This window comes from Leptosomus discolor, chromosome 6 (genome assembly GCF_034619465.1).
Source record: "Leptosomus discolor isolate bLepDis1 chromosome 6, bLepDis1.hap2, whole genome shotgun sequence".
In the NCBI taxonomy this organism is placed as follows: domain Eukaryota; kingdom Metazoa; phylum Chordata; class Aves; order Leptosomiformes; family Leptosomidae; genus Leptosomus; species Leptosomus discolor.
The window spans coordinates 22,682,786-22,709,578 of record NC_141396.1 but is presented as its reverse complement, the minus strand read 5'-3'; the positions used below and the strand labels follow the sequence as shown (position 1 = coordinate 22,709,578).

The following is a 26,793-nucleotide window of genomic DNA, read 5'->3' as shown; positions in this document are numbered from 1 at the left end:
TACCCCTTTTTCACCATTTCTGGAATATTTTCATTGCTGCAGCCTTCTCTTTCTCACCCTCCACTGCTTCCAGATCATGTCCTTCCAGCCCTTAGATGTTTTCATTCATATATATTTGAATCCTTGTGCTGCCCATGGCCCTTCTATATCTGGCCCACCTCTCTGTCTTGTATTTCCAAGCCTTTGCTTCTGTTTACAGCTCTGTTTTTCTGAGCTGTCTCCAAAATGCTCTCTGAAACCTTGAGATGATTAACTCTTTGTAAACCATTGCTCAATTATGAAGTGCCTTGATGTCAGCACTACTGCCCTTTGATCCCCAGATGTTCTTTGACTTCTTGGAGTGATGTCAGCTAACGGCAAAGCCCAGTTCTTTGTGCTGCCCTCAGACAGCTGTTTGAGGGATGCTGTGTTTTAAACTGCATTTGCAAACCCAGTGTCTACTGAGAGCATTACATCTTAATTCAGACAATTGCGGTGCAAAGCAAAAGCCACCCAAGGAAACTGCAGGAAGTGGGACTGGAATGGAAGGAATGTCAGCTGGAAAGACAGACAGAATTGCACTTTGAACAGTTTTCACTAGACTGTAAATAGGAATGGACTGGAAAAACAGAAAAAAATCTTTGAATATTGTTTAGATTTTGCAATTACAAGGTTTCATGTGTTACAGAGAAAAAACAGGAAGAGTGTTTGGACCAAAACATCAGAATCAACGGACACGTAGCATGTGCTGTGGTACGTATTCATATCAATAACTGAACTCCATTTGTAACTTAAATTACGTAAAAGGCAGTCCTACTACCAGTGGCTGTTGGTAAGGAGTGCTGTTCACAACAGTAGCCTTCAGGTTTGTCCCCGCATATACTTTTTCTACTCTTGGACTTCTTGCTCATTTTTACAGGTCAGACTCACTGTTTTCCAGAGGAGGCTGGACAGACATCACCATAGTTTGGATTTATGTACCTCTTCTGTTCCCATTTACATCAAGAACTTCTACTGCTGAAACAGAAGAGACACAAGCATTGGGATTTAGCCTGTGTCAGTAGAAGAACTTCTCCTGCTGAAACAGAAGAGACACAAGCATTGGGATTTAGCCTGTGTCAGTAGAAGAACTTCTCCTGCTGAAACAGAAGAGACACAAGCATTGGGATTTAGCCCGTGTCAGTAGAAGAACTTCTCCTGCTGAAACAGAAGAGACACAAGCATTGGGATTTAGCCCGTGTCAGTAGAAGAACTTCTACTGCTGAAACAGAAGAGACACAAGCATTGGGATTTAGCCTGTGTCAGTAGGATGGGTTAAGGTGGAGCTCTTGTTTTCCTTATTGGTGTGAGCCTTCCTAGTGTGAGAAAGCCCCATGGAAAGAGAAGCCCTAGCTGTAAAATATAAATTTCACACTGAAACTTGCGAAACTGAAGCAATACTGCTTTTAGATTAATTTTTTTAATTGAATCTAAGCATACTCGAAGACCTGGGCTGTAGGAAAGATTTCCATGAAAGTATCTTCTAAGAGTGAGCTGACTTTTTTAGAAGTTACCATCAATCCTAGAAAAGCCTGGAAAAATCTGCGCCTGTTATAGAGCCTAAAGTACCCTGAAACCACAGTGGTATGCTCCTTCACACACACACCCCCCCCCCCCTTGTGCCGAAGGCAGCCCAGCGGGGTTTGCACTGCTCGCCTGCAGCCTGGGGCCTGGGAGCGATCTGAGCCCTGCCAAGGCTGCTGGAGGCGGCAGCTGCTGCGCTACTGGCCTGGTGCTGCCTCCTGGGCAGGCATTGCTCCCACCGCTGCCTCTCTGCACAGCTGTGGGGGCTGCTGGGAGAGGGAGGGCCAGGCCCGCTGTCCGCCGGCAGACAGAAATGCAGGGGGTAGCTTTAGAGCATGACCTGCTCTGGAGCAACGTTCTGGAGTGCAACTCCTGCACCGAAAGGTCAGGGAACTGATGTCCTGAACAGCAAGGAGAGAGACTGGGCCTGGGAGGAGGCTGCCTGGAGCGCGATTCAATGCATAGAAAGATGCGATTCCCCCCAGACTACATGTCCCAGTAAGCCATACTACCCCTCCAGTTGCATAACCCAGGTGAGGCGGTGGGCAGCCGCAGCCCCTCTCCCATGCAGGCCAGGGTGGGTGCTGTTCCCAGGCAGCTCCTCTCCACAGAAGGCGGCAGGAAGGTGCAGGCTTCACGAGCAGCAAGCAGTCTGGTCCAAGGGGTGCATGCACCCTTTGGCTCCAACGGATGTTTTGGGACTTGCAAACACACGCCCGCAAGCAGCTGCAGGGTGGGAGCGTGGTATATTGCTGAGTTATCGGCAGGGAAATGGGGCTTGCTGGAGCCCAGCTGCTCTGCCAGGGGAAGTTGTGCTGCTGCTTCTCTTTTTAAGTTTTCCATGTAAGAAAAATGGAAATTTCTCTGGGCAGCAGTGTTGGTGGGTGGCTGCTAAACTTAATCCCCAGTTGAGCCATTTGTAGAAAGTGTCTGGGAAAGGAGAGGTCAGGCTAACCGGGTCGGGACGGTGCATGCAGGCGCTGGCTTGCAGCGTGTGAGGCAGCCCAGGAGTCACTAATCATTTAGTGAGAGCGAAAGGCCAGCCAACACAGGGGTGCGGGCTGAGCCCTGTCCGCGGGAGGGAAGGCTGAGCCCATGTTAACCCTCTTCGCACAAGGAAGAACAGGGAACTGAGCAAGGTAAGCCATTACCTAGTGCTGTACCTGCGTTGAGCCACTGCCCCTTGGGCCGCTCTTGCTGGAGGAGCCCACAGCCTCGCGGGCAGGGCACAGGAATGGGGTTTGGGACAGCGAGAGCATCACCTGGGGCTGGGGGGGGGGGGGGGGGGGGGAGTCCCCAGCGCCGTGCAGCCAGCTGCTGCTGTCCGGTTCGGCTTTGGCAAAGGCCGCTGCAGCTGCGGGCAGGGGGGCGTTCGCTGCCGGGCGGTGCCCTGCCGCCCCTTCCGCGCTGTTTTTGCCGAGCAGGGGCCGTTCCGCCGCCCCGGCGCTGCCCTGCAGAGGACGAGGCACGGCACGCCGTGCTCTCGGCGCCGGTTGGGCTGCCCGCCCCGCGGGCCGAACCGTAGCGGCTCCGTGCAGGCCCCGTTCCCCGCCTGCCGGCTGCCCGCCCCCGCTTCGCCCGGCCGGGATACCCCCCGGGCCGGCAGGGCCGCCGCCACGTGGCGCCCGGGGCCGCGCCGGGCCGGCCCCGCTAGCCGCCGGACGGGGCGGGCCCTGCCCGCCGAGCGGGACCCGCGCTGCCCGCGGGGCGGGGCCGGCCTGCGCTGTCCCGGCTCGGCTCGGCTCTGTACGGCCGGACCTCCCTCCGGCCCCGGCCCCGGCCGCCCATGGGGAGCGCGGCCCGGCGGCGGCCCGGCAGCAGGAGGCAGTGAGGAGGCGGCTCCCCCGGCGGCCGCGCTCGCCCGTAGTCCGGCGGGGCATGCCCGGCCCCAGGATGCCGGCCTGGGGGATCCTGCCCGTCACTCTGCCTGCCTTCACCATCACCGGCATGTGGATCGTGTGAGTGCCGCGGGACGGCCCCCACCCCCCGGCGGCGGCGGCGGGGCCGGGGCCGCCCGGGCTGCGGGGCGGGCTGCGGTGGGGGAAGGGGCTGCAGGATGCTGCGCGCTGGGCGGCGGGAGGATGCTGCGGGGTGGGATGCTGCGAGGTGCGGGGTCGTGGGGCACTACTGGGCCAGTGTTATGTTGGGGTGCTTCTGCACACTCGGTCGCTCCCACACCTTGCCCCGGTCCCCCCGACAGCCACCCTGCGAGGTCTCTGCATCCCCTGCAGCGGCGCTGGCCTGTGCCTCCCTGGCCTCGCACCCCTGGCACCCCGTGGGATTGCATACCCCTGTCCAGGCGTGAGCGCGGCTGATGCTTAGGTGGCACGGGGACAGCCTTGGGAGCAATGCCACCAGCCCAGGTCCTGCAGCGCCAGGGCTGTAACCAGCACATGGGCGCCCATCCCATGTGGTGGATGAAGGAGAGGGCCAGGGAACATTTGTCCCTTGTGCTGGGACTGTGTGACCTGGGTGAGCACCATGATGGCACCCTGTCAGTCCCTTCCCTGGGCCTTGGCCCTGGGATCTTAGCTGGCCATGTGGGGCTGTCCTGCCTCAGTCCATCAGCCCACCTGTGCCACTACCATGGGACAGTGGGCACCAGATGAGGGACTTTTCCCAAAGGCACTGGAAGCCCCAGTGTAGGTGATGGGACTTTCTGGGGAGTGGGATGGAGCAAATGCACCCTATACCATGCAGGTCCCTCCGAGAGCTTCCCGCTGTGGTATTGCCCGTCCTTCATATGAAAGCCAAATGCCAATCCTGGTGCAGGGAACTCAGGCTCCAAGTTTTTCCCCTAGATGCCTTGCGTCTCCTGTGGGTGACCCTGTGGGGTGGATACCCTTCCAGCCTGGAGCAGCATGGATGGGAGGTGCTGCTCGTGGTCCTCACAGCCAGAGCTGCCCTGGGAGGGGGGGTCTCAGGCCATTTTTCTGGCCTCAAACACGTCTTGTAGCTGCCCAGGGGACGCTGTGTCCCTCATCAGCACAGCTGTAGGGTGAGGCCAGGCAGTTGCATGTGGGAGCACAAGGCCCATTCGGGGCCCCACTGGCCATGCCTGGGATGCAGAGCTGTGAAGTGGGACTGGGCAGGTGGGGGCACATCTCGCTGGGGGAAGGGCAGTGGTGTTTATGCCTCTCTTGGCTTGTTGCCCCCCTCCCAGGAGGACATGGAGGGCTGGGATGGGGACTCGGTGCTTAGGGGACACCAGTGCTGAGAAGTGGCTGGGCAAAGGGTCTGTGGGGACCAATGCTCTTGGTGAGTGGCCCTTGGGGTGGGCAGCACTGACCCTTGGTTCCTCCCAGCTGTCCCACTCTTTGCCCTGGTGCCTCGGGATCACCCTTTTCGCAGCCTGGCTGTTACGTGGCCAGCTTGGGCGGGAGAAGGGTTTTCTTACCGGTGTTGAGGCCTATTTTTAACCTGAGCTGTTTACAGCTTCTGGCAGCAGCGATTTGAACAGTGTGGTGCCGTCCGCTGCTGTGGCTGCCAGGCAGGAGGGCTTCCCTCTGGCTGGGGGGGAGCACGGGGCTGAGACCCTCTGTAGCTGAGTGGGATGCATGTCATGAACCCCCTGTTAAGCTGACTGAGGTGCAGAGGTGACTCCACAGTGAAATGCTCGATGGAGCTGATCTGCTCAAAATGCCCAGCCAACATGCTGGCTACTTTTCCAGACTTCTTTTAGCTCTGGCGCTGGCCAGCCAGGGGCTGGGGGAAGCACGGCAGAGCCCAGTGGCCATCGGGTGACACCCTGCACAGCTGTAGTCTGGTGGAGAACGCCCATGCCAGGGTGGGGAACTCTGCGGCAGAGCAGACTCCAGAGCCCGGAGAGCACGGCAGCACGATGGGGAAGGGGCCCCGCAGGAGCAGCTGCAGCCACGCTGAACGGGAGCAGGAGGCAGCTCTCAGCGGGGATGGGGGTACCGGGCAGGGGGACCTGGTCCTGGCAGAGGGAGCTCCCCGGAGCGTGGGCTGAGTTCACGCACTTTCTTTTCTTTTTCCTGCTTTGTAAAGCTGGGAGGTGCCACGGGGTGAGTGCTGGCACTTGGCAGGCAGCGGAGGCTCGTACCCCCTGCTCCCGCAGCTGGTCCCTGGGGCTGGCCCCAGGTGCTGGCAAGGAGTGGGGATGCAGGGAAAGTGGGTAGCTGCAGTAACCCGTTGTTGTCTCTCCCCCAGCTACGCCATGGCGCTCTCCAACAACCACATCTGCCCCGTCCACAACTGGTAAGGCCTGGGGGGGGCAGCAGGGGGCTTTCGCCATGGAGCAGCTCAGTTAAAGACCCTGTAATGCCAGGTCCCCCTCCAGACCTGCGCCACTTGAACCATGCCACGCTGTGCTGGACCACTGAGGAGCCAGTGCCACCCCTGCACCGTCACCATGCTGAAAGGCGGGTTGGGGGCCAGGCTGGTCCTGGGAGGGGGTTGGGGCTGACGGGAGAGGTGGGAGCATTAAAGGGGGCACAGAGACGCCTCCCCTCACAGACGTGGTGGTGACAGCGATGGGGCACAGTTGCCCCAGGGCATGTGTCTACTGTCCATCCACTCTCCCTCCCCCACCCAGGCTCGCCTGTGGTTTTGGCTGCTCCGGTGAACTGGACCAGCCCTGCTGCAAACCAGGCAGGGAGAAGGCGGCCATTGAAAAAACACAGCATGGAGAAAGTATGAAAATAAGTGGTCAGGGAATTACAGAGGGCCATGTGTCTCCATGGAAAAGGTTGAGGCTTGCTTGCTAAAGGCTAAATCTGGCAGTGCCAGGGGGACAGGATGGCCCTGCAAGTGCCCGGCCACCACATGGGCAGCGCTGCCTGCAGCGCCCCAGGATGGGGAGCGAGGTGCGGGTGAGGCGAGGGCTAGGAAAAAAAAATTCTATTTGCTCTCTTGGCAGCTTCTTCTGCAGGGTTTTTGGCTTGTGTCTCCTTAAAAATCTGCCCAAAAAAATCCATGTTAGTTTAATTCTTGCTGGAGTGTTTGAAGGAGAAGGGGCAAAAAAATAAAACCCTACTGCCGTTTCCTGCCTGATGGCTGATTCTGCCCCGGGAAGAATGTGTGTGTCGAGTTGTCTTTGCTGCACAGCCAGCCCTTAATGATGAATAATGCTTCCCGGCTTCGGGCTGCTTGCTTTAAACGAAATAATAATAAAAAAACTCCTCCCAAACCAAACACGGCCCCAAGAACAGCCCTTGAGGAGGCCGTGGGGCTCCACGCCTCGCCAGGGTTTTGCGCTGTCGGAAAACAAAGCCACCAGTAAAGGAGGAGACTGAAAAAACACCAGAGCCCAGCCTAGCCCTTTCCAAAAAGGCTTTTTTAACCGTGCACTCGCTGAGCAGCTGGAGGCTGCTGATGGTCAGCCTTGGCCAGGGGCAGGGTGGCACTGGCCCCCCCACAGCTCCCGTCCCTGCCACAGGGCTGGGGGTGTCTGAGGGTGCCCTTTGGGGCACAGTGTTTTGGGCTCTCTGCCTGTGGGGTGGGGAGGGGGCCCTGCTTAGCCATGCCAGGCAGAGGTGCTGGGCGCCTGGCTGACGCTGCAGCAAAGGGGTGCCCAAAAACCCTCTGCAAGTGTGTCCCAGCTCCTAGGAGAGCTGGGGGGGGTGAGGGGGCACGTACCCCCACAGGGGGGAATTTGGTTACGGTTGCAGGTAGCACAGGAAGGTGTCTCGATCTGATAAGAGCTCTGGATCCCCCGTGCTTGCAGGGTCTGCGGCCGCAGGAGGCACTTCCAGGGCTCTGCGGTCGTTGCAGGCAGCAGAGCCCTGCCCCCGCCCCCGGCGGCGCTGGGGGCTGCTAGCAGGCCCCCGGCGGGACGCCCTGCTGGTATGCCGGGCTCCCCCGGGCAGCCGTGGGGGCTTGCTCCTGTCGTGCCCCCCCCCCGGCAGCTCCCGGTCCCCACAGCAGGCCGTGCCCGCCCTCTCCTCCTCGGCGGGATGGCACCGCCCTGGGGTGCTGTGGTCGTGGGGGCCGTTTCCCGCTCAGCTTGGCGTTCCCGCCCGTCCCGTGCAAGCCTGGAGCTGTCAGTGGCTGCGTGCCCAGCTCCACCGGCGCTCGCACCCTGGGGATGGCATGAGGGTGCTCCCGCTCCAGCCGGGGGCGCAGGGCTGCAAGAACCCCCGAGCCCAGCATCCCGGCCCATGCACCCAGTGGGTGCGTGCAGCCCCTGCCCCGCTGTGGCCTCTCCCTCGCAGGCAGGGACTCCAGGTGGGCAGCAGGACCAGCGGGCAGGGGACACGCCGTGGAAACCTAGGGCATGGTGGGACCCTGTTGGGTGGTGGCTTACCTCCTGGATGAGCGTGGGCCCTAGGGCATGGGCACGTCCCCAAGGTCAGGCTTCGTTCACTGGGGAGCACCTTGCAGGGGCTGTGGGCAGGGAGCAGGAGGGTCCTGGGCGTCGGCGTGGCTCTCCCAGCCCGTCCCTTTGCTTCCCGCAGGAATTACAACCAGTCATGCGGTGTGGATGGCCCTGGCTCCTGCTGCACGCTGGACCATATCCCACTCGTCAGGTGAGCAGCCGTGGGGTGGGAACGTGGGGCCAGCCAGGGGTTGGAGCCGCCCCAAGAGCCCCCCCGGGGCAACCCAGGATCGTGTCCTGGGGAGAAGGGCAGGCGCTGCACCCCAGTGCCCCCTAGCTGAGGACTCTCTGGGCCTTGCCTTGTCCCCGCAGCAAGTGTGGCACCCTGCCTCCCGAGAGCTGCTTCTTCAGCCTCATCTGCAGCCTGGGCTCCTTCATGGGTAAGTGCCCACAGCCAGGGCAGCGGGGCCGGGAGCAGGGCACCCTGCGGAGCTCACCCCCAGTGGGGGCAGGTGTGGGGGGCAGGGGGCTGCGGGTGGCGGTGTGCGATGGGGTCGTGTCTCCCTCCTGCAGTCATCCTGGTGGGGCTGCTGCGCTATGCCCACCTCCTGGAGCGCCTTGGGCCATCCCTCCTCAACACCTTGGGGCTGGCCACCGGCTGGGTCTGCGCTGCTGGCCTCACCATGGTCGGCAACTTCCAGGTAAGGCATCTCCTCGGAGGGGGGGGGTGAGAGGAGCAGGGGGTGCAGGAGGGGGCCTTGGCTGGAGTGGGGCAGTGGCAGCACTCGGCGATGTAGGATTTGGGGTAGTTATTTTGGTCCAGCACCCCCCATTCGGGCACTCCTTCACCTCCACCTGGCGCTGTGCTTCCCCATGTTCTGAGACCTCTCTTTCTTTGTGCGCTCGTAGCTTCAGGTCCAGACTAAGCTTCTGGGTTTGGTTGAACCCTTATCTGAGACCCTCTGCATGGTCTGTCCCCTCCATGGACATGTGACCCCACGCGGGCAGGGACGTGCCAGGGACGAGCAGAGGAGACCCGGCCAAGCTGCCTGGCCGTCCTGCTGTGGATGTTTGCTGCTCGGGGGGTGATGCCAGGAAACGTGTCTGGGCAGAGCCTGCGCTCTCAGGGTCCGGAGCAGTCCAGGGCTTGGCAGCAGCCGTCAGCGCTCACCCCCACGCCTGTGCTGCCAGGCACCGGCCTCCCGGCAGCTGCCTGCCCGCTGCCTGCAGCAGCCGGTCCCTTCCGCTTGGCAGGAGGCTGCTGCCAGCACCATGTCCCCCCGGGAGAAGCTTTGCTGGCCCCCATCCCCCCTGTGCCCCAGCCGTGGCTCAGTGGCTCTGCTGAAGGCAAGGCTGTGACCCCCAGGAGGGGGTGCAGGCAGCCCCAGATGCTGCTGAGGGCAGCCCCTGCCCTATGGCCACGGGCACAGCAGGGCTGTTGGCCCAAGGTGCTCAGGAGCTACCGCCTGACGGATGAAAGAAGCAGAAGCGCTTTGAGATCTCAGCAGCAGACGGTGGGTCTAAATCTGCTCTTCAGCCAGGAGCAGGGCACAGGGCAAGCTGCCTGGATCTGCTTCTGGCGCTGTCTGCGTGCGTGCCAGGGCACAAGCTCACCCTCTGGAGCAGAGTTGTGCCGGGGCCGTGTCCTGGGGTGCCAGCACTAAGGGTCTCTCCCCCGCAGGTGGATCACGCCAAGGTGCTGCACTACGTCGGGGCAGGGGTGGCCTTTCCCACCAGCATGCTGTTCCTGCTCCTGCAGTCCATCCTCACCTATCGGATGGCCAAAACCCGCGGGCAGTACTGGACTGGCCACTTACGTAGCATCCTCACCACTGTGGCCTTCCTCACCCTTGTCTTCAGTATCCTTCTGAAGGGTGTGGGGAGGAGATCCGGGATGGGCTGATGAAAGGTGGTCTCCATGGGGGTATGCGCCCCACATCCTCCACCCTTCGGCTGCGAGGCATGGTGCCAGGAGAGAGGCTGGGCAGGCAGCTCTCTGCAGGTGTAGGCTGGAGGAGCAGCAGTATTGGGACCATGCAGGGGCCAAGAAGGGGAAGAGATGCTTTTGGGCAGCTCTCAGGGTGCTGGGGTGCCCCAAACCAGCCTTGCCCTGGCTGCTGCAGCCTGGCCACCACTACAGGCTCCAGCCCCACACCTTGCAGAGTGGAAGAGCCACTTGTTGGGGTTTTTTATGAGACAAAGGTACGTTGAGCCCTCGGCAATGCAAAGTCCTTCTGAGTTACCCTTACGACTGAGGCCAAGTACAAAAGTGCTCTGTGCGAGTGCCAGGCGGGCACGTGGCAGCACCTCTGCCAGCCAGGGCTCACTCACCGTAACTCACAGGTTGACCTGCCCGTAGGACAAGGGAGGGCTTGGTGAACAGGCACTGGGGGCTGCAACCACCATGCAGGGAGGGAGGGCATGGCAGCAGGTGGAGCAGGGCTGGGAGAATCGTCCTGAGTGTGTGGCCGGGGAGCCAGTGGTTTACTTGGGACTGAGGTTAGGGATAAATTTGGAATCAAGGTGGTGGGTTTTGGGCAGGAAGGGGTAAAACCATGTGGTGTCCATGGGTCCCAACGAGGCCGGCTGGTGTCTGGCCCAGCGGGAGTGTCCCATTCTGTCACCACAGCAGGTAGGTGGGCCAGGAGGCAGCAGGGAGCTGGGAAGGGCAGGAGTGCCGCGGGGCGGTGCCAGCTGGGAGGGACAAGCAGAGCATATAAGGACAAGGGAGATGGGACTGGTGCCCGTCTGCCCTGCCGTGGCCATGCTGCTCTGTAAGCACTGGGGACTGGAAGTGGGAAAGCAGCGACCTGTCGTGGGGACGGTGTGGGGAAAGGGCTGGGGCCTCTCCTGGTAGGATGGGGGGTGTAAGCAGAGGGCTCTGCCCTGCACTGGTCAGGTCTCTGCCTCTCTGGCTTTCCCAGATCTCGGTCTTGCTGGCAAAGGGCAGCATACTGCCAGAGGCTTCACCTGTGGGGCTGGGGGATGTGCCTACCTTCTCCCCTCACCCGTGGTGGCTCTTGCAGTAGATTTCCCCAGTAGGGGTAAGAGAAGCATAAAGAAGCTCTGGCAGTTGTGGAACCTGAAGGAGATGGAGCAGGCCACCTCTCTGGAGTGAGCCAGCTGGCAGCGTAGAGGGACAGGGGCTGCTGTGGAGCAGAGACGCAGCAGCCCAAACCCCTTTAGTGAGGGGATAGAGGGCTGATGAGTTTTACGGACTTTGACTGCATCCTGCGCGAGGATGAGGAGCGTCAACCTGGTTTGAGGAAGAGGCGAGTGGTGTGGGGAGGGTGAGGCATCTGGGCACCTGGCTTGCCCTGAGGGCTGCAGCCTGAGTTCCCCCTGCCATGGCCTCTTCTGAAAATCCCCACCTGGCATCAGTCCCGTGATTTACCGAGGCTGGTTTGGGCACGCGTGCCACTGCCTCACCCATGCCGGGGTCCTCCCAGTGCTGAGGGAAACATGGGGTTTCTTGGTTTTAGGGGTGGTGGTGTGTTTCCTGTGGAGGGGGGCTGCTCACTGCCGCCCCAGCATGCAGTGGCAGTAGGATGTGGTCCTCCATGGGATGGCTGGGGTCCACCTGTGCTTTCCTTGACAGGGATGCCCTCAGGTGGTGTGTTCTTCATCCAAGAGAGCTTTGTGCTGCAGCATGTAGCTGCCCTGTGTGAATGGATGTTCATCATTGATGTCCTGGTCTTCTATGGAACTTTCACCTTTGAGTTTGGAGCTATCTCCACAGACACCTTCCTGGTCCTGCTGAAAGCCAGCCGGGCCCCCAAAAGTTACAAAGGCGAGAGCGGCGTGTCCAGCATGGTCCACATCCACAGCCAGGTGGAGGGCCTGGCCATGGCCTGACCCCCATGGGAGGCAGGCTCACAGTGGGGACCCCCAAATTGGGCTCTGCCGCTGACTCCCCCACCTTGAATGTCTCCGAGACCCCGACTGCCTCGGGGTGCGTGTGTGTGTGTGTGTGTGCACATGTGGGCATGTGGTGCCCTCCCCTCCTGGTGGGACCTGTGGCCAGGGCTGCTTCGGCAGCTGGTGTCCCTTGGAGGAGCTGCCCCCTCCCTGCCCACAGGGTTTGGGGTCACTGCTGGAGTGCAGGGGTGCCAACCTGGTGCTGCTATTGGCAGAGCCAGGATCTGCCCCTGAGCCTCCAGGGCTGCCCCGTCTGAGTTGGGGGCTGTCAGAGGCAATCATACAGAGGCCCCCTTCTGAAAGGGACGTGGGGGAGCAGGGGGCTTACCCTCCCCTCACCACGCATGCCTGGTGTGCTGGGGAGGGGGGATCACCGTTCCTCCCTCCTCCACAGCCAGGACAGTAAGGTTCATCAGAGCAAGCCTTCCAGCCGGACAGACACTGTTACTGTCAGAGAAGCCAAAAACCCAGAGTGCCTTTTCCATTCCCCGGGAGGTGATGGCAGCGCAGGTCTGTCTGCACCCCCAGTGAGGATGGCAGCAGGGGTCTGTCCCTGCCTGCCTGCCCGGTTGGGGGTAGTGCCTTCTGCTGCTCCAGGATGACACCAGCATCCCTGGTTGGGCTGTGCTGACCCTCTCAGACAGAGTTCTCCCCACTCAAGGCCTTCCATGTCTCCAGACAATGACTTTCCCACGTTTTTTCAGCTTGGAAGAGAATTGCTGAGGCAGGTTTCACCTCCTGGGCTACAGCATTTCCGTGTTCCCTGGCAGTCAGATAGGTTAGGGAATGGGTCTCCACATTTACCGTCACACCGGGGATGTCCTACAAGCACAGCGCCTGCAGAGCTGCGGGTTTCCCCTCCAAAGCGCTGCCAACCTAAGCTGTCCTGCCGGGGAGCCTGCACACCCCAGCACCGGTTTCCCAGCCCGGGGGTGGGCTGCTGCCAGCCCTCCTACTGGGGAGCACAGCCACAGAAAGGGGAAGCACTTCTGTAGGAACAGAAGAAGCTGGTGCCCCGTTCTGCTGGGACTCCCAAATCTGTCCTCCAGTGCCTTGCCCAGCGCCTGCCTGGTGAGAGCCTGTCCCGTTCAGCCCCAGCTCCTCAGGCTGAGCCCCAGCCTGGGCTGTCCTGGTCAGGAGGCTAGGGAGGGGAGTGGGCTGTGGAGGGGGCTGAGTGTGTGTGTATGTGTCTGTTTGTCTGTGTATATATAGATCTACATGTATATATATACACACATATATATATAAATTTTCCCTTGTCCCTGGAGAGGGGCATTTGCTGCTGCTGTGCGCATTGATCAGGTTGGGCTTCCTGATTTGCCCACCTGTTCAAAATCGGCCTAAAAACCCACCAGTATATGTAGTTTGAAGAGGAGCATTTCTGACTTTAATATAAGTTTAAATATATATATAAAGAGAGACCAGTGAATTTACAATAATAAAAGCGAAAATCAGCAAAGTGCGAGGCAGACCGTCCTTCCCTGCTGCGCAGGCCTGGGGTAGCAACCGGCTTTGGGGCCAGGCTCCGACGGGAAGGGGGACAGAGGGTCCTGCGGCGCCCGCGGGACGGCCGTGAGCCCGGGGCCCGGTTCCCCGCCCCGAGGGTCAGGCAGGGGGAAGACAAGCGGCTTCGCCCGGGATGCAGCAGCCTGGAGTCGCACGTCCCGTCCCGTCGGGGGACCCCGGCCCACCCGCCGCTGTCCCCGCCGGGGCGGAGCCGGGGCCGGGAAGCCCCGGGAGGCGGAGGCGGAGCCGGGACGGGACTTTCCCGGGGCCGCGGCCGGGGTGAGGCGGCCGCGCTGGGGCCGGGGCTGAAGGTAAGCGGCCGGGGCGGTGCGGGCCGGGCCGGCCGCTGGCTCCGCGGGGCTGGGCCGCCCCGGGGCGGGCGGGGGCGGCCCGGGGGTGCCGGTCCCCCGGAGCCGGGTAGAGCGCGGCTGAGCCGTGTGTCTGCCGGGCAGAGGGCCGGGCCCCTTGCATCGGTGGGGAGTGCGTCTCGGCCGAAAGTACCGGCGTGCCCGGCCCGTGGGGACGCGCCCGGGGGCGGCGGGTGTACGTGTGTCCAGAGTCCTAGCGGGAAGGGCGCCAAACTGGTCGAGAGGTTTAAAGTTTCAGCGCCAGGGCGGAGGGGTCTGCAGCGGCCAGCCCTCGGCAGCTGCGGGCCTCCCCTCGCCATGGCAGCCCCGCCGGTCCCTAGCTGCCCCTCGGCCGGCGCCGGGGGTAGCGGGGAGAGGAGATGTTGGGAAGATCCAGGCTGAGAGACATCTGCTGTCTTGGCGTGGGGAGGAGAAAGCGAGTCCCAGCGCTGGTGCTGACACCCGTGTCCCTGCCAGTGGGGAAGCTGCTTATTTTCCTGTTTCCGTGTCGCCGGCGAATGCTGCCGCATCCCGAGGGAGCAGGGCTGGCCTGGGGAAGGGACCTGCGCCCGCAGGCTCAGCCCGCTCTGCCCCAGGAGGAGCCGCGAACACCGGCGCGGTGGCGATGCTGCGGGCAGGGTGGAAACCAGGGAGAGTGACAGACGGCGAACGCCCGGCTGGCGCTGAGAGGGGTTTTCTCAGGGCGCACAGATACACAACTGGAGCCGATGGTTCATAACACAACAGCAAAGCAGCTGATTTACAGGCCCTAGAGGAGAAAAATAGAAGTTCAGTGGGTGGCTGGGGTTTACCAAAACCAACTTGATAGCCACCATGGGAGCAAAGGCATTTTATGCAGAGAGATACTAATGGCTTTGGTGCTCGAGGGCAGGCTGTCAGGAGCGGCTTGGACAGCTTTCAGGGAGAGGGGATTTCTCTCTGCCACGCTTGCAGGTCAAGGACTCAGTTTCCAAGAAGGGTCTCAGAACAAAGTTACTGTGAACGCTGTGCAAGAGGGACTCAGCAGCCTCTTGCCGGTAGCTGTTGGGACTCCTGGGATGGAGCAGAGCACAGGATTTGTGCAGAAAGCAAGGTTAGGTATTTAGGGCCATCATTTGCAGGCATTAGCAGGCCCCAGGGGAAACAAAATGCACAGGGAATAGTATGTTAGAGGAGCAGCCAGCTGGGTGGCTGGAACATGTCGGCTGTACACCAGGGCAGTTCGGAGCAGAGCCACGCTCGTGCCACCTCCTGCCCTTTCCCATGGCTGCTAAACACTCCCGCCGCAGACAGACGGTCGGCTGTTTCCCTCCCGCCTGCAGGGCACCAGCTCTGCAAGTCAGCAGGCTGTCACGGGAGGAAAGAAAATAGCACCTGGCATTACTAGGTCGGAAAGAAAATAGCACCTGGCATTACTAGGTCACGTTCAAGGAGCTGCAGGCATGGAAGAACAGATTTAACTCACACTGCTTGCCAGCGGCTGGCCCTTAATTGAAGCAGTCTGGCTGGCACGGGGAGGCTGTGCCATCCGGCAAGGGTGCCATGGCAGTACTGTGCTTTGGGGCAGGGAGCTGGTGCTGCTCTGGGCAGTGCATCACAGTCAGGTTGCTGCTCTTTCCCCCCCATTCCCAGCAACGCCCAGAGAATCCTTCCTGAGCCCTAGGAAGGGCTGAAGATAGGGAGGAGTTAGCCCAGCAAGAGGGGCTGCAGTGTGTGTGCAAGCCCAGGGTCCAGGCCAGATGCAGTGGGTACGACAGAGCAGGGAATGCTACCGATGGCAGGAGGGGGAGATGGGTCTCCTTCTGGGATGTGTAGGGGATAAAAGCCATGTGCTACACTCCTAGGGGAAACCCGGGGGCCTGAAGGGCATGGCTGCTTAGCACAGGAGGAGGGACTTACCTTGAGAGCAGGTCTGAGGTTGCCTGAAGTTGCTCTTCCAGGAATAAGGAAGCAGGCGATGCTCCAGCTCTCCACGAGCAAGGTGGGCTTCATCTAATGCGCACTGTGCAAGCGTGCAGGCGTACTGCCAGCAACCTCCCGAGTGAGCCAGAGCTGCGCAGGCTGAGGAGACGCAGGCACGACCCCATGACATTCCTGAGTCATGCCGTTTGCTGCAACAAGTGGAAGTGTCCAGGGCAGCAATGAGTGAGCTGTGAAAACTGCTCTAGTGGGGATGGGGCTGATGGCACTGGAGAAACGGCGCTGTTGCATTCGACGGGCGCAGTCTGTTCTTCTCCAGCATCTTTGGGCTTGGACTCCCCTGGCCAGGCTCAGCAGGTGGGGTTCAAGGTGGCTGTTCCCAGCACACTGAGGAAGGATGTTTGTCCCGTCCTTCACCTCTCTGGGAAGTCTGTGCCAGCAGATGGGGTGGCTGGCTGGTGGTGGCAGGCTGAGGCTGCCCAGGTGGGATGTCCAGTGGGATCCTAACAGCAAGCAGTGTGTGCTGCTTCCCGCAGGCCAGCGGGGAGTTGTCTCTGTGCTCCCAGGCTTTCGGAAGCCCCTGCAGAATGGCAGGAGGGAAGTCCCACATAATTTCACAATGCTGGATCTCCACCTTCACCCTGCTTGCACCCCCCACTGCACCTGCAGGTCCCTTGGACCCCGCGACCCGGGCTGCACCGCTGTCTAGGCCGCATCCTGCAGGCAGGCTGGGCTCAGGTGGCAGGCCAGCCGGGGAAAACCTCAGGCCTGGGGCCACAGGGCAGCCCCTTTGGAGGACTTGAGTGGCTGGAAAATCTCCTTGAAAAGGCTCTTTTCAGCTTCTGAAGAATATGAGTCATGCACGGGTTGAACAATCCCCTTCCTTCCCCTCTTCTCCCACACACCCAAAATCCCCTGAGCGGGACCTGCAGCAACTACTGATTCAGAAATTCATGGTATGAGGGCACCGTGGAGTCAGATGCTTTTTTTTTTCTTCTTTTTTTTTTTTTTTTTTTGTTTTGTTTCCATTTCTTAGCAAAGAGAAGAAATGTGGAGCAAGAGAGCGTGCATGGAGGCTGTGCTCTGATCCTGCCCTTTTGCTAGAAGTCTCTGGTGGTTTCCTACGGTCAGGCAGACCTTGACCCCTGCGGGACCCTCATCTGCGGTAGCCAGCTTTCCTGTGGCGATGCTGGGGCTGGATGGGTTGCTGAGACCAGCCTCTTCCTCCCCAGTGAGTAGGAGGGTGCGAGCACTGTGGGTGGCAGGGAAGGGGCCTTGCTGCTGGCGGTGCCTTGCTGGGGTCGGCGGGGAGCATGCAGCACCGGATGCCGGGGCGGTGGGAGATGTTCCCATGGTGGGCTCTGGGGCTGCGACTCCCGCTTTGAAACCAGAGGCTTCCTAGCGGGAAAGAGGGAATGGGAACATGGATGGCAAATGCCTCTCTCAGGTCACCTCCACGGGAAGGATGCAGAGGCTGCCGTGTAAGTGGAAATGGGGGAAGCGGGAAAGCGCCCCTTTGGGTGCCTGGCAAGGGGCTGCCATGCATTGGCTTCATTCTGCGGGGTCCTGGAGAGCTTCCCCCGGCCAGGGGGGAGACAGCGGGCTTTGGGGCAGTGCTTTGGGGCAGCTGCTGCTGTTTGGGTCCAGGGGGGCTTGGAGGAGACATTCCTGTGCGGGAGGTGCATCATTAAGGTGAGATGGCCCGGGGTAGGGACCTGGAAGGGCCCAGGGGCTGCTGCCGCGTTTTATGGCACGGTCCGGGTGGTTTCAGCCGTGCTGCGCTGCGGGTCATGTTGGGAAAGGGCGCCATGGCTGCTCAACGGGGACCGGTGCCCGAAGCGGGGCAGGTAGCCGGGGACGGCGGGGAACAAACCCCTCCGTGCTCCCGGGGGGAGACTCGGGACCTTCGGGCGCGCCGGCGGTGCCAGGCAGCGCCCGAGCGAGAGCGGCCGGGGGAGGCGAGCGGCCGGGGGAGGCGGGCGGGCGGCGGGATTTCCAGCCTGCCCGGAGCCCAAATCTCCCAGGCGGCGAGGAGTCGGTCCGTCCCACCGCCTCCGGGCCCGCCGGGCCGGGCCGGGCCGGAGGAGCCGCCGGCGGGCGCAGGAGCAGCCGTGCCCCGGGCCGAGCCGAGCCCCGCTCCGAGCCGAGCCGGGCCCCGGGCCGCGGCGGGGCGGAGCGGGGCGGTGACGCGCGGTCCCGTCATTTCCCGGCTCGGCGGGGTTTCTAGGGACTTTCCGGAGCGGCGGTGCCTTCCTGCCGCCGCCGGTGCCCGCTCACCCCCGCGCTCTCCCCGCAGGCCGGCGGCCGGCCCCGCTCAGACATGGACGAGCAGTTCCAGCCCGTGAGTGCGGCCCGGCCCCGGGGCGGGGGGAATCTGCCTGGCCCCGGCCCCGGGGCTGGGCGGGGAGCGGTGCCTGACCCCACGGGGTGGGTGGGAGACGGGGGTCTGTGCCTGCCTCCGGGGTGGCAGATGGCGGTCTGCGGGTGCCCTCGGGGTGGGAGGTGGCGGTCCGTGTCCGCCCCCAGAGTGGGCGATGGGGTTCTGCAGGTGCCACTGGGGTGGGAAGTGGGGGGTCTGTGTCTGTCCAAGGTGGGCAATGGGGTGTTCTGTGCCTGTCTCTGGGGTGCGAGGTGGGGGTCTGTGCCTGCCCCCCAGGGCAGTTGGGCGTTCCAGCCCCAACACACTCATCTTCTCTCCTGTCACCTAGTGCCTGGATGGGATTGACTACGATGACTTCAATTTCGGCTCTCACATGATGGAGCAGAAGGAGCCCCTGATGGAGACAGGTAAGGGCCCCTCTCGCTGTGCCCTCCTGGGGGTACCCGGCTGCAGTGGGGTTTCCCAACAGGCTGACTCACATTTCGTAGTTCCCAGCAGCACCGTGGGCTGTGTCCCCGATGGCCCCACTGTGGGCTGGCTGGGAATCCCTGCCCCGTGCCACCAGGACAGGGACTCTTTGGTCTGGCCCCGCTGCTCAGTCTACCAGGGACTTGAGGTTGGGCTGTGACGGGTTCCCAGGGGCTCCCCGCTCCCTGAGTGCCTCTGGCCCTTCCCTCCTTTCCCTGCTGCCCTGTCTGCTGCTCCCAGCTGGACTCTGACAGCACAGGGGCTGGGTGCTCTGAGGACCCACCATGGGACAGACAGGGGTCACCCCACCTTCAGCACCATCCCCATACCTCCAGCATCCTTACTGGGAGCATGCACTTTGGTTATCCTGTGTTTCTGACTGATGCCTCTCCTCTCTGTCCTCTAGTGGAAGGTCCCTATCTTGTCATCATTGAGCAGCCAAAGCAGGTAAGAGTGTCTCCCAGGCAAGGGCAGGTGTAGTTGTCACCCTTGCTCTCACGGTGTCAGGTTTGGATCACCCTTGGCTGACGCCCTCTTTGCTTCCACAGCGGGGGTTCCGGTTTCGGTATGGCTGTGAAGGCCCTTCACATGGCGGGCTGCCAGGAGCATCCAGCGAGAAAGGGCGCAAGACCTATCCCACTGTCAAGGTGAGCGCTACCCTGGGGAGGGGACAGGGCAGTGTCCTCAGCTGGTGTGCACAGGCACTGGGAGGGTGCCTTGAAGGAAGGACAGGAATTGTATGTTAAGGTCTGTGTGTCTCATGGCCCTGGAGGGATGGGAGGGCTGCAGCAGGGTGGGTGGTGGCCATGGGGAGGGATAGCAGGAGTGTCCTGCAGGATCCTGGGGTTTTGTACCTGACTCCCATCTCCTTTCTCCCCGCAGATCTGCAACTACACAGGGATGGCCCGGATTGAGGTGGATCTAGTGACGCACAGCGACCCTCCCCGCGTGCATGCCCACAGCCTGGTGGGCAAGCAGTGCAACGAGGCCGGCAACTGCGTCGCGATTGTGGGACCCAAGGACATGACGGCTCAGTACGCATGAGGGAGACCCAGGGTGGCTTCTCGCCTATGTGGGGTGGCTGGGGGGCTGGCTGCAGCTCACGGGCCAGGGAGAAGACGAGGGTTAGTGCATCCAGGAGCGGGGTTTGCTGGGTGGAGCCAGGAGTGGGTTTAGACAAGGTCATCACTATAGCTCTGTCCCCTGAGCAATTTGCTTGGCTCTGGGTCTGGCATGTGCAGCTTGTTTTGGGCTTCTGTCCTCGGGGTTGCAGCTCCCCAGCTTTGCAGATGACTTCTGTAGCCAGCCCGAGTCGCGGGGTTATTCGGCAGCTTCTGCAGTTGCTCTTACAAATCCAGCCCTGGCTGCAGGATCAGCCTGATCCTGTTTGCCTCCAGCCCTTCTTGTCCTCCTCTTTGGGCTTGTCACCTATAGGGAGCTCAGAGTTTCCCAGCTGGCTCTTTCCTGGGCTCCTTTCCTCTCTTCTGTGGTTGCTTCTCTTATGCCCCACACAGACTGACCCCCATTGCCCAAGCAGCACCGCTCTGTGCTTTGCTAAGCTCCTTCCTGGCTGTGGGAGCCCATGTGCCCCCAGGCTGGCTGCTTCCCACCCTGGCACTCCCAGATGCCAGCGTTATCCCTCTTCTCCTCCAGGTTCAGCAACCTGGGTGTGCTCCATGTCACCAAGAAGAATATGATGGAGATCATGAAGGAGAAGCTGAAGCAGCAGAAGATGCGCAACAGGAGCCATCTGCTGACGGGTGAGGGCAGCCTGGGGACAGGGCAACTCAGTGTCCCAGGGTGACAGCTGGGTTAGCGTGGGGTTGGGGGGGGCAGGTGGGGGGAGCCCCGTCCCCTCACCTAGCCTGACAGTATCTCCCCCTACCCTGGCAGAAACGGAGCTGCGTGAAATTGAGCTGGAGGCGAAGGAGCTGAAGAAGGTGATGGACCTGAGCATCGTGCGGTTGCGCTTCACTGCCTACCTCCGTGACAGCAGCGGGAACTTCACACTGGCCCTCCAGCCCGTCATCTCGGACCCCATCCATGACAGCAGTAAGTGTAGGGCCAGGCCAGGGAGGGCGTGGGGCAGGATGGGGTAAGGAGGTGAGGGATGCTCTGTCTGCCCCAGTGGCTCCCAGCACCTCCTCTTGCTCTGCAGAGTCCCCAGGAGCTTCCAACCTGAAGATCTCGCGGATGGATAAGACAGCAGGCTCTGTGCGGGGAGGGGATGAGGTCTACTTGCTGTGTGATAAAGTTCAGAAAGGTAAAAGTTGTTCCCTCCAGCTGAAACCTTCCTGAGGGGCTGTGGCAGGAGACATCCATGGCCCCTGGGTGGCCAGGGTTCCATGTCCCTGGAGTGTGGCCGAGGTGGGGAGAGAGGTGGTGCCAGCACCCCTTCTCTCCCCAGATGACATTGAGGTGCGTTTCTACGAGGATGACGAGAATGGTTGGCAGGCCTTTGGGGACTTCTCCCCCACTGACGTGCACAAGCAGGTACGGGGGAGGCGCAGGGGGTGTCCTGCCATGCCCCGAGGCAGGTGGGTGCCCTGCGGGGTGGGAAGCTCCGGGGAGGAGCGGGACCCCATGCCTGTCTGTCCTGCCCACAGTATGCCATCGTCTTCCGCACGCCCCCCTACCACAAGCCCAAGATCGACCGTCCTGTCACCGTCTTCCTGCAGCTGAAGCGGAAGCGGGGGGGTGACGTGAGTGACTCCAAGCAGTTCACCTACTACCCCGTGGTGGAAGGTGAGCACCCCCCTGGGCAGGCTGGCGTGCACGCTGTTGCTGGGGCTGCCCCTCACCCTGCTGCCCCTCTCTCCCTGCAGATAAAGAAGAAGTAGAAAGGAAGCGCAAGAAAGTCCTGCCTCAGTTTCCCCAGCACTTTGGCGGGGGCTCGCACATGGGGGGTGCTGGCGGGGGCGCCGGGGGCTTCGGCTCTGGAGGAGGTGAGTGGGGGTGCCTCTTCCCCGCTCCCAGCTTGGGCAGCTGCGGCCTGGCCCTGGGGGCTCCACACTCCCCTCCGATCTCACCCATCCTCCCCTTTGCTCCGCAGGTGGGAACCTCAGCTTCCCCTACTCCCCGGGGCTGGCCTACAACAGCATCTATTCGCCCGGCCCCCACCCCGTGGGGGGCTACCAGGGGGGTGTGCAGATGAAAGGCCCCGAGGTGGAGGGGCCCGGGAGCGACAGGCAGGCACCTGCAGAGAGCACGTACTGCAAGGAGCTGCAGAAGCACGGTAGGAGGGAGCTGGGCTGGCACGAGGGCTGGGGGACATCAATTGGGAGAGGTGGCACCGGTTGGGAACCTTTCGGGGCTGGGTCCCACTCTCTTCCATGCCCAGGGTGGATGCAGGGGGTTGGATGGGGCTGCTGCTCCTGGAGGTGACATCCTGCTTTGTCCCCCAGCCCAGCTCTGCCAGCTGTGGATGCGGGCGCTGACCCATCGCCATGCCCATGCTCTGCTTGACTACTCAGTCACTGCCGACCCCCGCATGCTGCTAGCAGTCCAGAGGCACCTGGCCGCATCGCAGGACGAGAATGGAGACACGTGAGCACGGTTTGGGGGGAGAGCATGGGAGTCTTGTTGGCCATTGGAGCCATTCTGGGGGCTCTGGGGGGTGGGAAGTGGCAGGGAGGACCTGGAGAAGCATGGAGCTGAGCCAGGGGCCATCCTGCTCTCTCTGCAGGCCTTTGCACCTCGCCATTATCCATGAGCAGACGGCTGTGATCAAGCAGCTGATCGAGGTCGTTGTTAGCATCCCCAGCCAGCAGATCATCAACATCTCCAACAACCTCCAGCAGGTACATGTTTACCAGAGCAGCTGGTTCTCCTTTACCTGGGGCTCACTCCCGTTTCCTGACCCCAGGGGCTCTTGTTGCTGCTTCCGCTGAGGGGAGGCTGCAGGGATGAGCACAGTGCAGCCACCCTAGCAAGGACGGTGGTGCAGGACTCGGCTCCTCTTGCAAGCGCTGCTGACATGGGTGCTGCTGTCTCGCAGACACCACTGCATCTGGCAGTCATCACCAAGCAGCCCCAAGTGGTCCAGCTCCTACTGCAAGCCCGTGCTGATCCCACCTTGCTGGACCGCTATGGCAATTCCCTGCTGCACCTGGCACTCCAGGCTGGTGATGAAGAGATGCTGAGGACGCTGCTGGCCCACCTGGGCTCGGCTGCCCCTTACCTGCTCCGCCTGCCCAATTTCCATGGTGAGTGGGGCTGGGAAACAAGGAGCAGGAACCTGTCAGTGCCGTTGTGGGCTTGGCCAGAGGGCTGCTGAGCCTCTTCCCCTGTTGCAGGCCTCCTGCCTGTGCACTTGGCTGTCAAGGCAAAGAGTTTGGCCTGCCTGGACCTGCTGGTCAGGAAAGGAGCAGATGTGAATGCAGTCGAGAGGCAGGGTGGGAGGACCCCACTGCACCTGGCTGTGGAGATGGAGAATCTGAACATGGCCACCCACCTGGTGAAGAAGGTACAGGGGAGCTGGTGGGTGGGAGCTGTGGGATGGGGCATAGCCTCCTACAGGGCCCTGGCAGAAGTGGGGGGTCCCCTGTGGTCTTGGGGTGATGGGGCAGGGGGGCACAGCACCCAGGCAGCCCATCCTCATGGCCTCTTGCCTTTCTCCATAGCTGGGAGCAGACGTCCACAGCCGGACTTTCGCTGGGAACACCCCCCTGCACCTGGCTGCTGGCCTGGGCTCCCCCACCCTCACCAAACTGCTCCTAAAAGCTGGTAAGGCACTACCTCCCTCCTCTCTCTTCCTCTCCCTGCAGCCCCAGCTGCCTGTGCCTGGGGGTGGTGCCCAGGCACAGGGCAGACCCCTGGGCCGACCTTCCCTTTTGGGGGTTCAGTCCACTGTTTTCTGACAGGGGCAGACGTGCTGTGCGAGAATGACGAGCCAGTGAGCCCGTCCTCCTCGGAGGCCAGTAGTGACACCGACGCTGACCCCGAGGAGCAGGACCTGGCCATGGAGCTGGGGGAGCCGTCCCCGGCCACGGAGCGCAGCACCAACCCCGAGCCCCCAGCGCAGGGGCACGGGCAGGCAGGGCACAGGCAGCGCCGTTGCCACACGCCCCTCGACCTGACTCGGAGCCAGAAGGTGCATGGTGCAGCAGGACAAACCCACTGGGAGCATTTCTGTGGGGTCGATGGCATGGATGGGGCAGGGCTCCAGGAGATGCTCCTGTGAGGACGCCTGTGCCCCTCCACGTCCCAGGGAGAGCTGTGGCGTGGGAAGGTGAGGGGAGGGTTGGCTGGTGTTTTGGGGGATGCTGACATTCCTGTGTCATGTCTGCAGGTCCGGGAGATCCTGCTGCAGGCCTCCCAGCAGGGCCCCGAGGTGGAGCTGCCTGCTGCCCCCCGGCCAGGTGAGCAGCCCCTCTCCCCTCAAAAGCACCCCCCTGGCAGCGAGGCTTGGGCAGCGTGTGATGGAGGCCCCTCTCCCGTGCAGGGAAGGTCCTGTCGCTGGACAGCGAGGCGCTGCAGGGGCTGGAGCAGCTGCTGAACCAGGACTGCAGCGGGTCGGACTGGATCGAGCTGGCCAAGCGCTTGGGGCTCTGCAGCCTAGTGGAGACCTACAAGGACACCCCCTCACCCAGCGTCAGCCTCTTGCGCAGTTACGAGGTCAGTGTCTGGCTGGGATGCCCCTGTCACCCCTGCCTGTCCAGTTACCGGCCCCGCTCAGTGCCTTCTCTCTGCAGCTGGCAGGGGGTAGCCTGGGGGGGCTGCTGGAGGCGCTGGACTCCATGGGGCTCCGCAAGGCCGTGAGGATCCTCCACAAAACTGAGGAGCTGGAGAAATTGCAAAGCACAGGTATGGGCAGCAAGGGTCTGGTGCAGGGGGGTGTCCCTGCCCCCCGCCATCACTGACAGCACCCGGGGCTTGCTTTGCAGAGCTGAAGGAAGACAGCGCCTACGGCAGTGAGTCGGTGGAGGAGGAGCAGGCATCCAAGCTAGCCCTGAAGCCGGGGCCAGGGGGCGAGCTGCCCCACAGCCAGCAGCCACAGGTGCACTGAGGGGCCGTCAGCCTCCGCACCCACCCAGGGGGGGTTGTATTGCCCCCCACCCTGCCCTGCCCACGCAAGTGCCTTCCGGACATGGGGTCCAGCTGCCTGGACTCAGGGGCATGGGACACAGTCAGCTCCCGCACCTCTCTGCTCTTATTTAATGGTCCCTCTTCTGAATAAAGGGACACAGTTTCCATTAGCCTCTGCCCTCCCTCTCTCCAGCCCCGGCCCTGAGCCGACAGGCTCCCACGCCCCTGAGCCCGGCCTGGAGCTGGGAGTCCAGCAGCAAGGAGGCAGCTGTCAGCCCCTCTTCAGCCTCCCTCCATGCCAGGGCTGTCCCCAGCCCGCGGGGAGAAATCGCAGCGCACACAAGAAGTGAAGAGCAAGTTTTACTTCAGTAACTGAGAGAAGAAGCTGTACAAAGGTTTTTCTCCCCCCTAGCCACCGAGGGCAAGGGTGGATTTTTTTTTTGTTCTTTTTTTTTTTTTTTTTTTTTTTTTTTTTTTTTTTGCAATAGACTCAAAAGAGCAGAATAAAAAGTTTGACACATTCGCAAAGTCAGTGCTGAAACCAGCCGGGTCCAGGGTGGCTGAGAACAGCATGTGTGCCAGCCCCCTGCCCACAGCCCTTTTGCTGTCCCCAGATCCCTCCCTGCGCACCGCTGCACCCACACTCCACCACTGGCATCTCTCTCTGGACAAGTATCCTCCAGCCCAGCCCGGGGGGATGGGGGGGGCTGCCTCAGGCTGCCCCCACACCTTGGCAAGGAGGGAGCCCATGGCCAAGGAAGGGGTTGCACCACTGCTGATACGGCATGAGGACCTCACAGTGCTGCAGACCAGGCTTTGCTGGCAGCCTCTGAGGCACCAGCCATGCACTGGAGAAGCGGCATGGGAAGGCAAGCTGGCTCTGGCTGTGCCAGCCCCATAGGGCAGTGGGGAGCCCCAAGTCAACCCTGGCTTCAGGGGGCATCTCCCCCGGGGGTTACTTAAACGCTGCTGCCCACCATGCCCCACGTATGATGCTCACACCCAGGTGGTGCAAACTGGGTCATTCCAGGCTGCCAGGGGTGATCATGAAGCACCGGTGCATCAGCCCCCCCATCCCGTGTGGCCAGAAGTGCAGCACTGGGTGCTGCCATCCCAAGGGTGCCTCCTTGGTGCCAGGGGCCACAGGGCTGTCTCTCTCCAAAGGGCTGCTGGTGCTGGAGTGGGGCTGGGAAGGAGGCAGCAGCACACGCAGGAGCTCAGCTTTCTGCGGGGGGGGGGAGAGCTGGGTTTCCCCTTGAGTCCATGTAAAAACCTCCTCCCCCCCTCCAGCGTGCAGTGCCCACAGGACAGGGCTGGGTTTGTGGTTTTTTGTTTTTTTCTTAAACAGTTCCCAAAAACATCAAAAGTAGCCCAAAAAAACTCTCCCTGGTGGTCAGCTCGATCTGGTACTAAAAAGTGCAAAACTGTATCACAAAAACCGTTCAAAAGTAGTAAGAAAGCGGGAAGGGTGCAGAGGTGGCTGAGGGGACAGGGAGGGGGGCCAGTGCTATCACCCTGCCTCCCCTGGCCACCAGCCCCAGGAGAGGGGACAAGCCAGGGCTGGCCCCCCTCCTGGCTGCCCCCCATGGCACAACGGATAGCTAGAGGAGAAGCGGCCGCTGGCTTTGTTTTGCTGCGTTTTTGTCGTCTTTTTTTTTTTTTTAAAAAAAAAAAAAACCCACTGAAGAATTGAGCCCAGTGGGTGGGTTTCAGTTGTTCCCCGTCCCTGGGGCAGGAGGACTGGGTCCTGCAGCCAAGCACAGGACAAGGAGGGGCAAGAACGAGTCTGATGGAGCTGACGGTGCTAGCAGCTCCCGTGGGCAAGGACCAGGGACCATCCTGCTCTGCCACCATCTCTGGTGGAGGGGCCGTGGCCCTGCATGGCTGTGCTGGCAGCCGGGGAAGGGCTGTCACCCCCACCCCAGCTTGTGCCACAGATGGACTCATGCAGGGTCTCGGTGAGCACGTGGCCTCCACCCCAGCTCTGGGGCGGGGGGGAGCAGGAACGGAGCTGCAGCACAAGTGGCTGATGCCCCTCACTTATGACTTGTGGGGGTGGCCAGGGGGATGGCGGCCGGTGCGCTCAGAGACGTTACGCTTCACCTTGGTGGCTGTGCCAGAGGGCTCCGCATTGAGCGAGGGGCTGGAGCGGGATTTTTTCAGGCCATCGTCCTCCCCACCCGCTGCATCAAAGAGGGTGGACTCGAATGCTGCCAGGTCCTCGGAGCCGGCCTTCAGCTTGGCCCGCAGCAGCATGGCATAGGTGCCGTAGCGGGATTTCTGGGGGGCACAGTGCAGCAGAGAGAGGGGTTGGCGAGCTGAGCACTGCCCCTCAGCCAGCATCCCAGGGTGAGGGGATGCTTGTGGTCCTGGACCACAGCAGTGGCACAGTGCAATTCAGCTGA

General features: G+C 61.8%; 3 protein-coding genes across 5 annotated transcripts in view; 2 read left to right on the top strand and 1 right to left on the bottom strand.

Moving 5' to 3' along the window:
* The first annotated feature begins 3,420 nt into the window (after nt 1-3,420).
* TMEM150A (transmembrane protein 150A) lies at nt 3,421-11,677 on the top strand. The gene is made up of 7 exons (XM_086466978.1): nt 3,421-3,500; nt 5,716-5,763; nt 7,962-8,033; nt 8,195-8,262; nt 8,396-8,523; nt 9,504-9,681; nt 11,433-11,677. Exons 1-7 carry the CDS (start codon nt 3,421-3,423, stop codon nt 11,675-11,677), a joined length of 819 nt encoding a protein of 272 aa, XP_086323104.1.
* A 5,022-nt stretch (nt 11,678-16,699) lies between these two features.
* Nucleotides 16,700-24,368, top strand: NFKB2 (nuclear factor kappa B subunit 2). Of its 2 annotated transcripts, none has more exons than XM_086466970.1 (23): nt 16,700-16,744; nt 17,810-17,854; nt 18,222-18,300; nt 18,768-18,808; nt 18,910-19,008; nt 19,244-19,395; nt 20,015-20,121; nt 20,255-20,413; nt 20,520-20,624; nt 20,769-20,854; nt 20,968-21,106; nt 21,187-21,306; nt 21,414-21,596; nt 21,766-21,907; nt 22,047-22,161; nt 22,359-22,566; nt 22,657-22,826; nt 22,984-23,086; nt 23,224-23,453; nt 23,652-23,721; nt 23,805-23,977; nt 24,055-24,166; nt 24,247-24,368. In XM_086466970.1, the coding sequence occupies exons 1-23, from the start codon at nt 16,700-16,702 to the stop codon at nt 24,366-24,368; spliced, it is 2,805 nt and encodes a 934-aa protein (XP_086323096.1). The 2 variants fall into 2 exon arrangements, with proteins under 2 accessions (XP_086323096.1, XP_086323095.1); XM_086466969.1 differs by lacking the exon at nt 16,700-16,744 and adding an exon at nt 16,929-16,994.
* Nucleotides 24,369-26,428: 2,060 nt separating this feature from the next.
* The window catches only part of PSD (pleckstrin and Sec7 domain containing), a 34,252-nt gene continuing 33,887 nt past the window's right edge, over nt 26,429-26,793 (bottom strand). For both annotated transcript variants that reach the window (XM_086466968.1, XM_086466967.1), the window contains one exon: nt 26,429-26,668. In XM_086466968.1, coding sequence (XP_086323094.1) covers nt 26,429-26,668 — 240 coding nt within the window. The remainder of the gene's footprint in view (nt 26,669-26,793) is intronic.

Bases quoted from the DNA above. Each gene is read 5' to 3' on its own strand.
- TMEM150A (XM_086466978.1), top strand. From the start codon at position 3,421: ATGCCCGGCCCCAGGATGCCGGCCTGGGGGATCCTGCCCGTCACTCTG. The intron at 8,034-8,194 runs GTGAGCAGCCGT...TTGTCCCCGCAG, and splicing joins GACCATATCCCACTCGTCAG to CAAGTGTGGCACCCTGCCTC. The intron at 8,263-8,395 runs GTAAGTGCCCAC...TCCCTCCTGCAG, and splicing joins CAGCCTGGGCTCCTTCATGG to TCATCCTGGTGGGGCTGCTG.
- NFKB2 (XM_086466969.1), top strand. From the start codon at position 16,929: ATGGGAACATGGATGGCAAATGCCTCTCTCAGGTCACCTCCACGGGAA. The intron at 20,122-20,254 runs GTGAGGGCAGCC...CTACCCTGGCAG, and splicing joins CAGGAGCCATCTGCTGACGG to AAACGGAGCTGCGTGAAATT. The intron at 20,625-20,768 runs GTAAAAGTTGTT...TTCTCTCCCCAG, and splicing joins GTGTGATAAAGTTCAGAAAG to ATGACATTGAGGTGCGTTTC.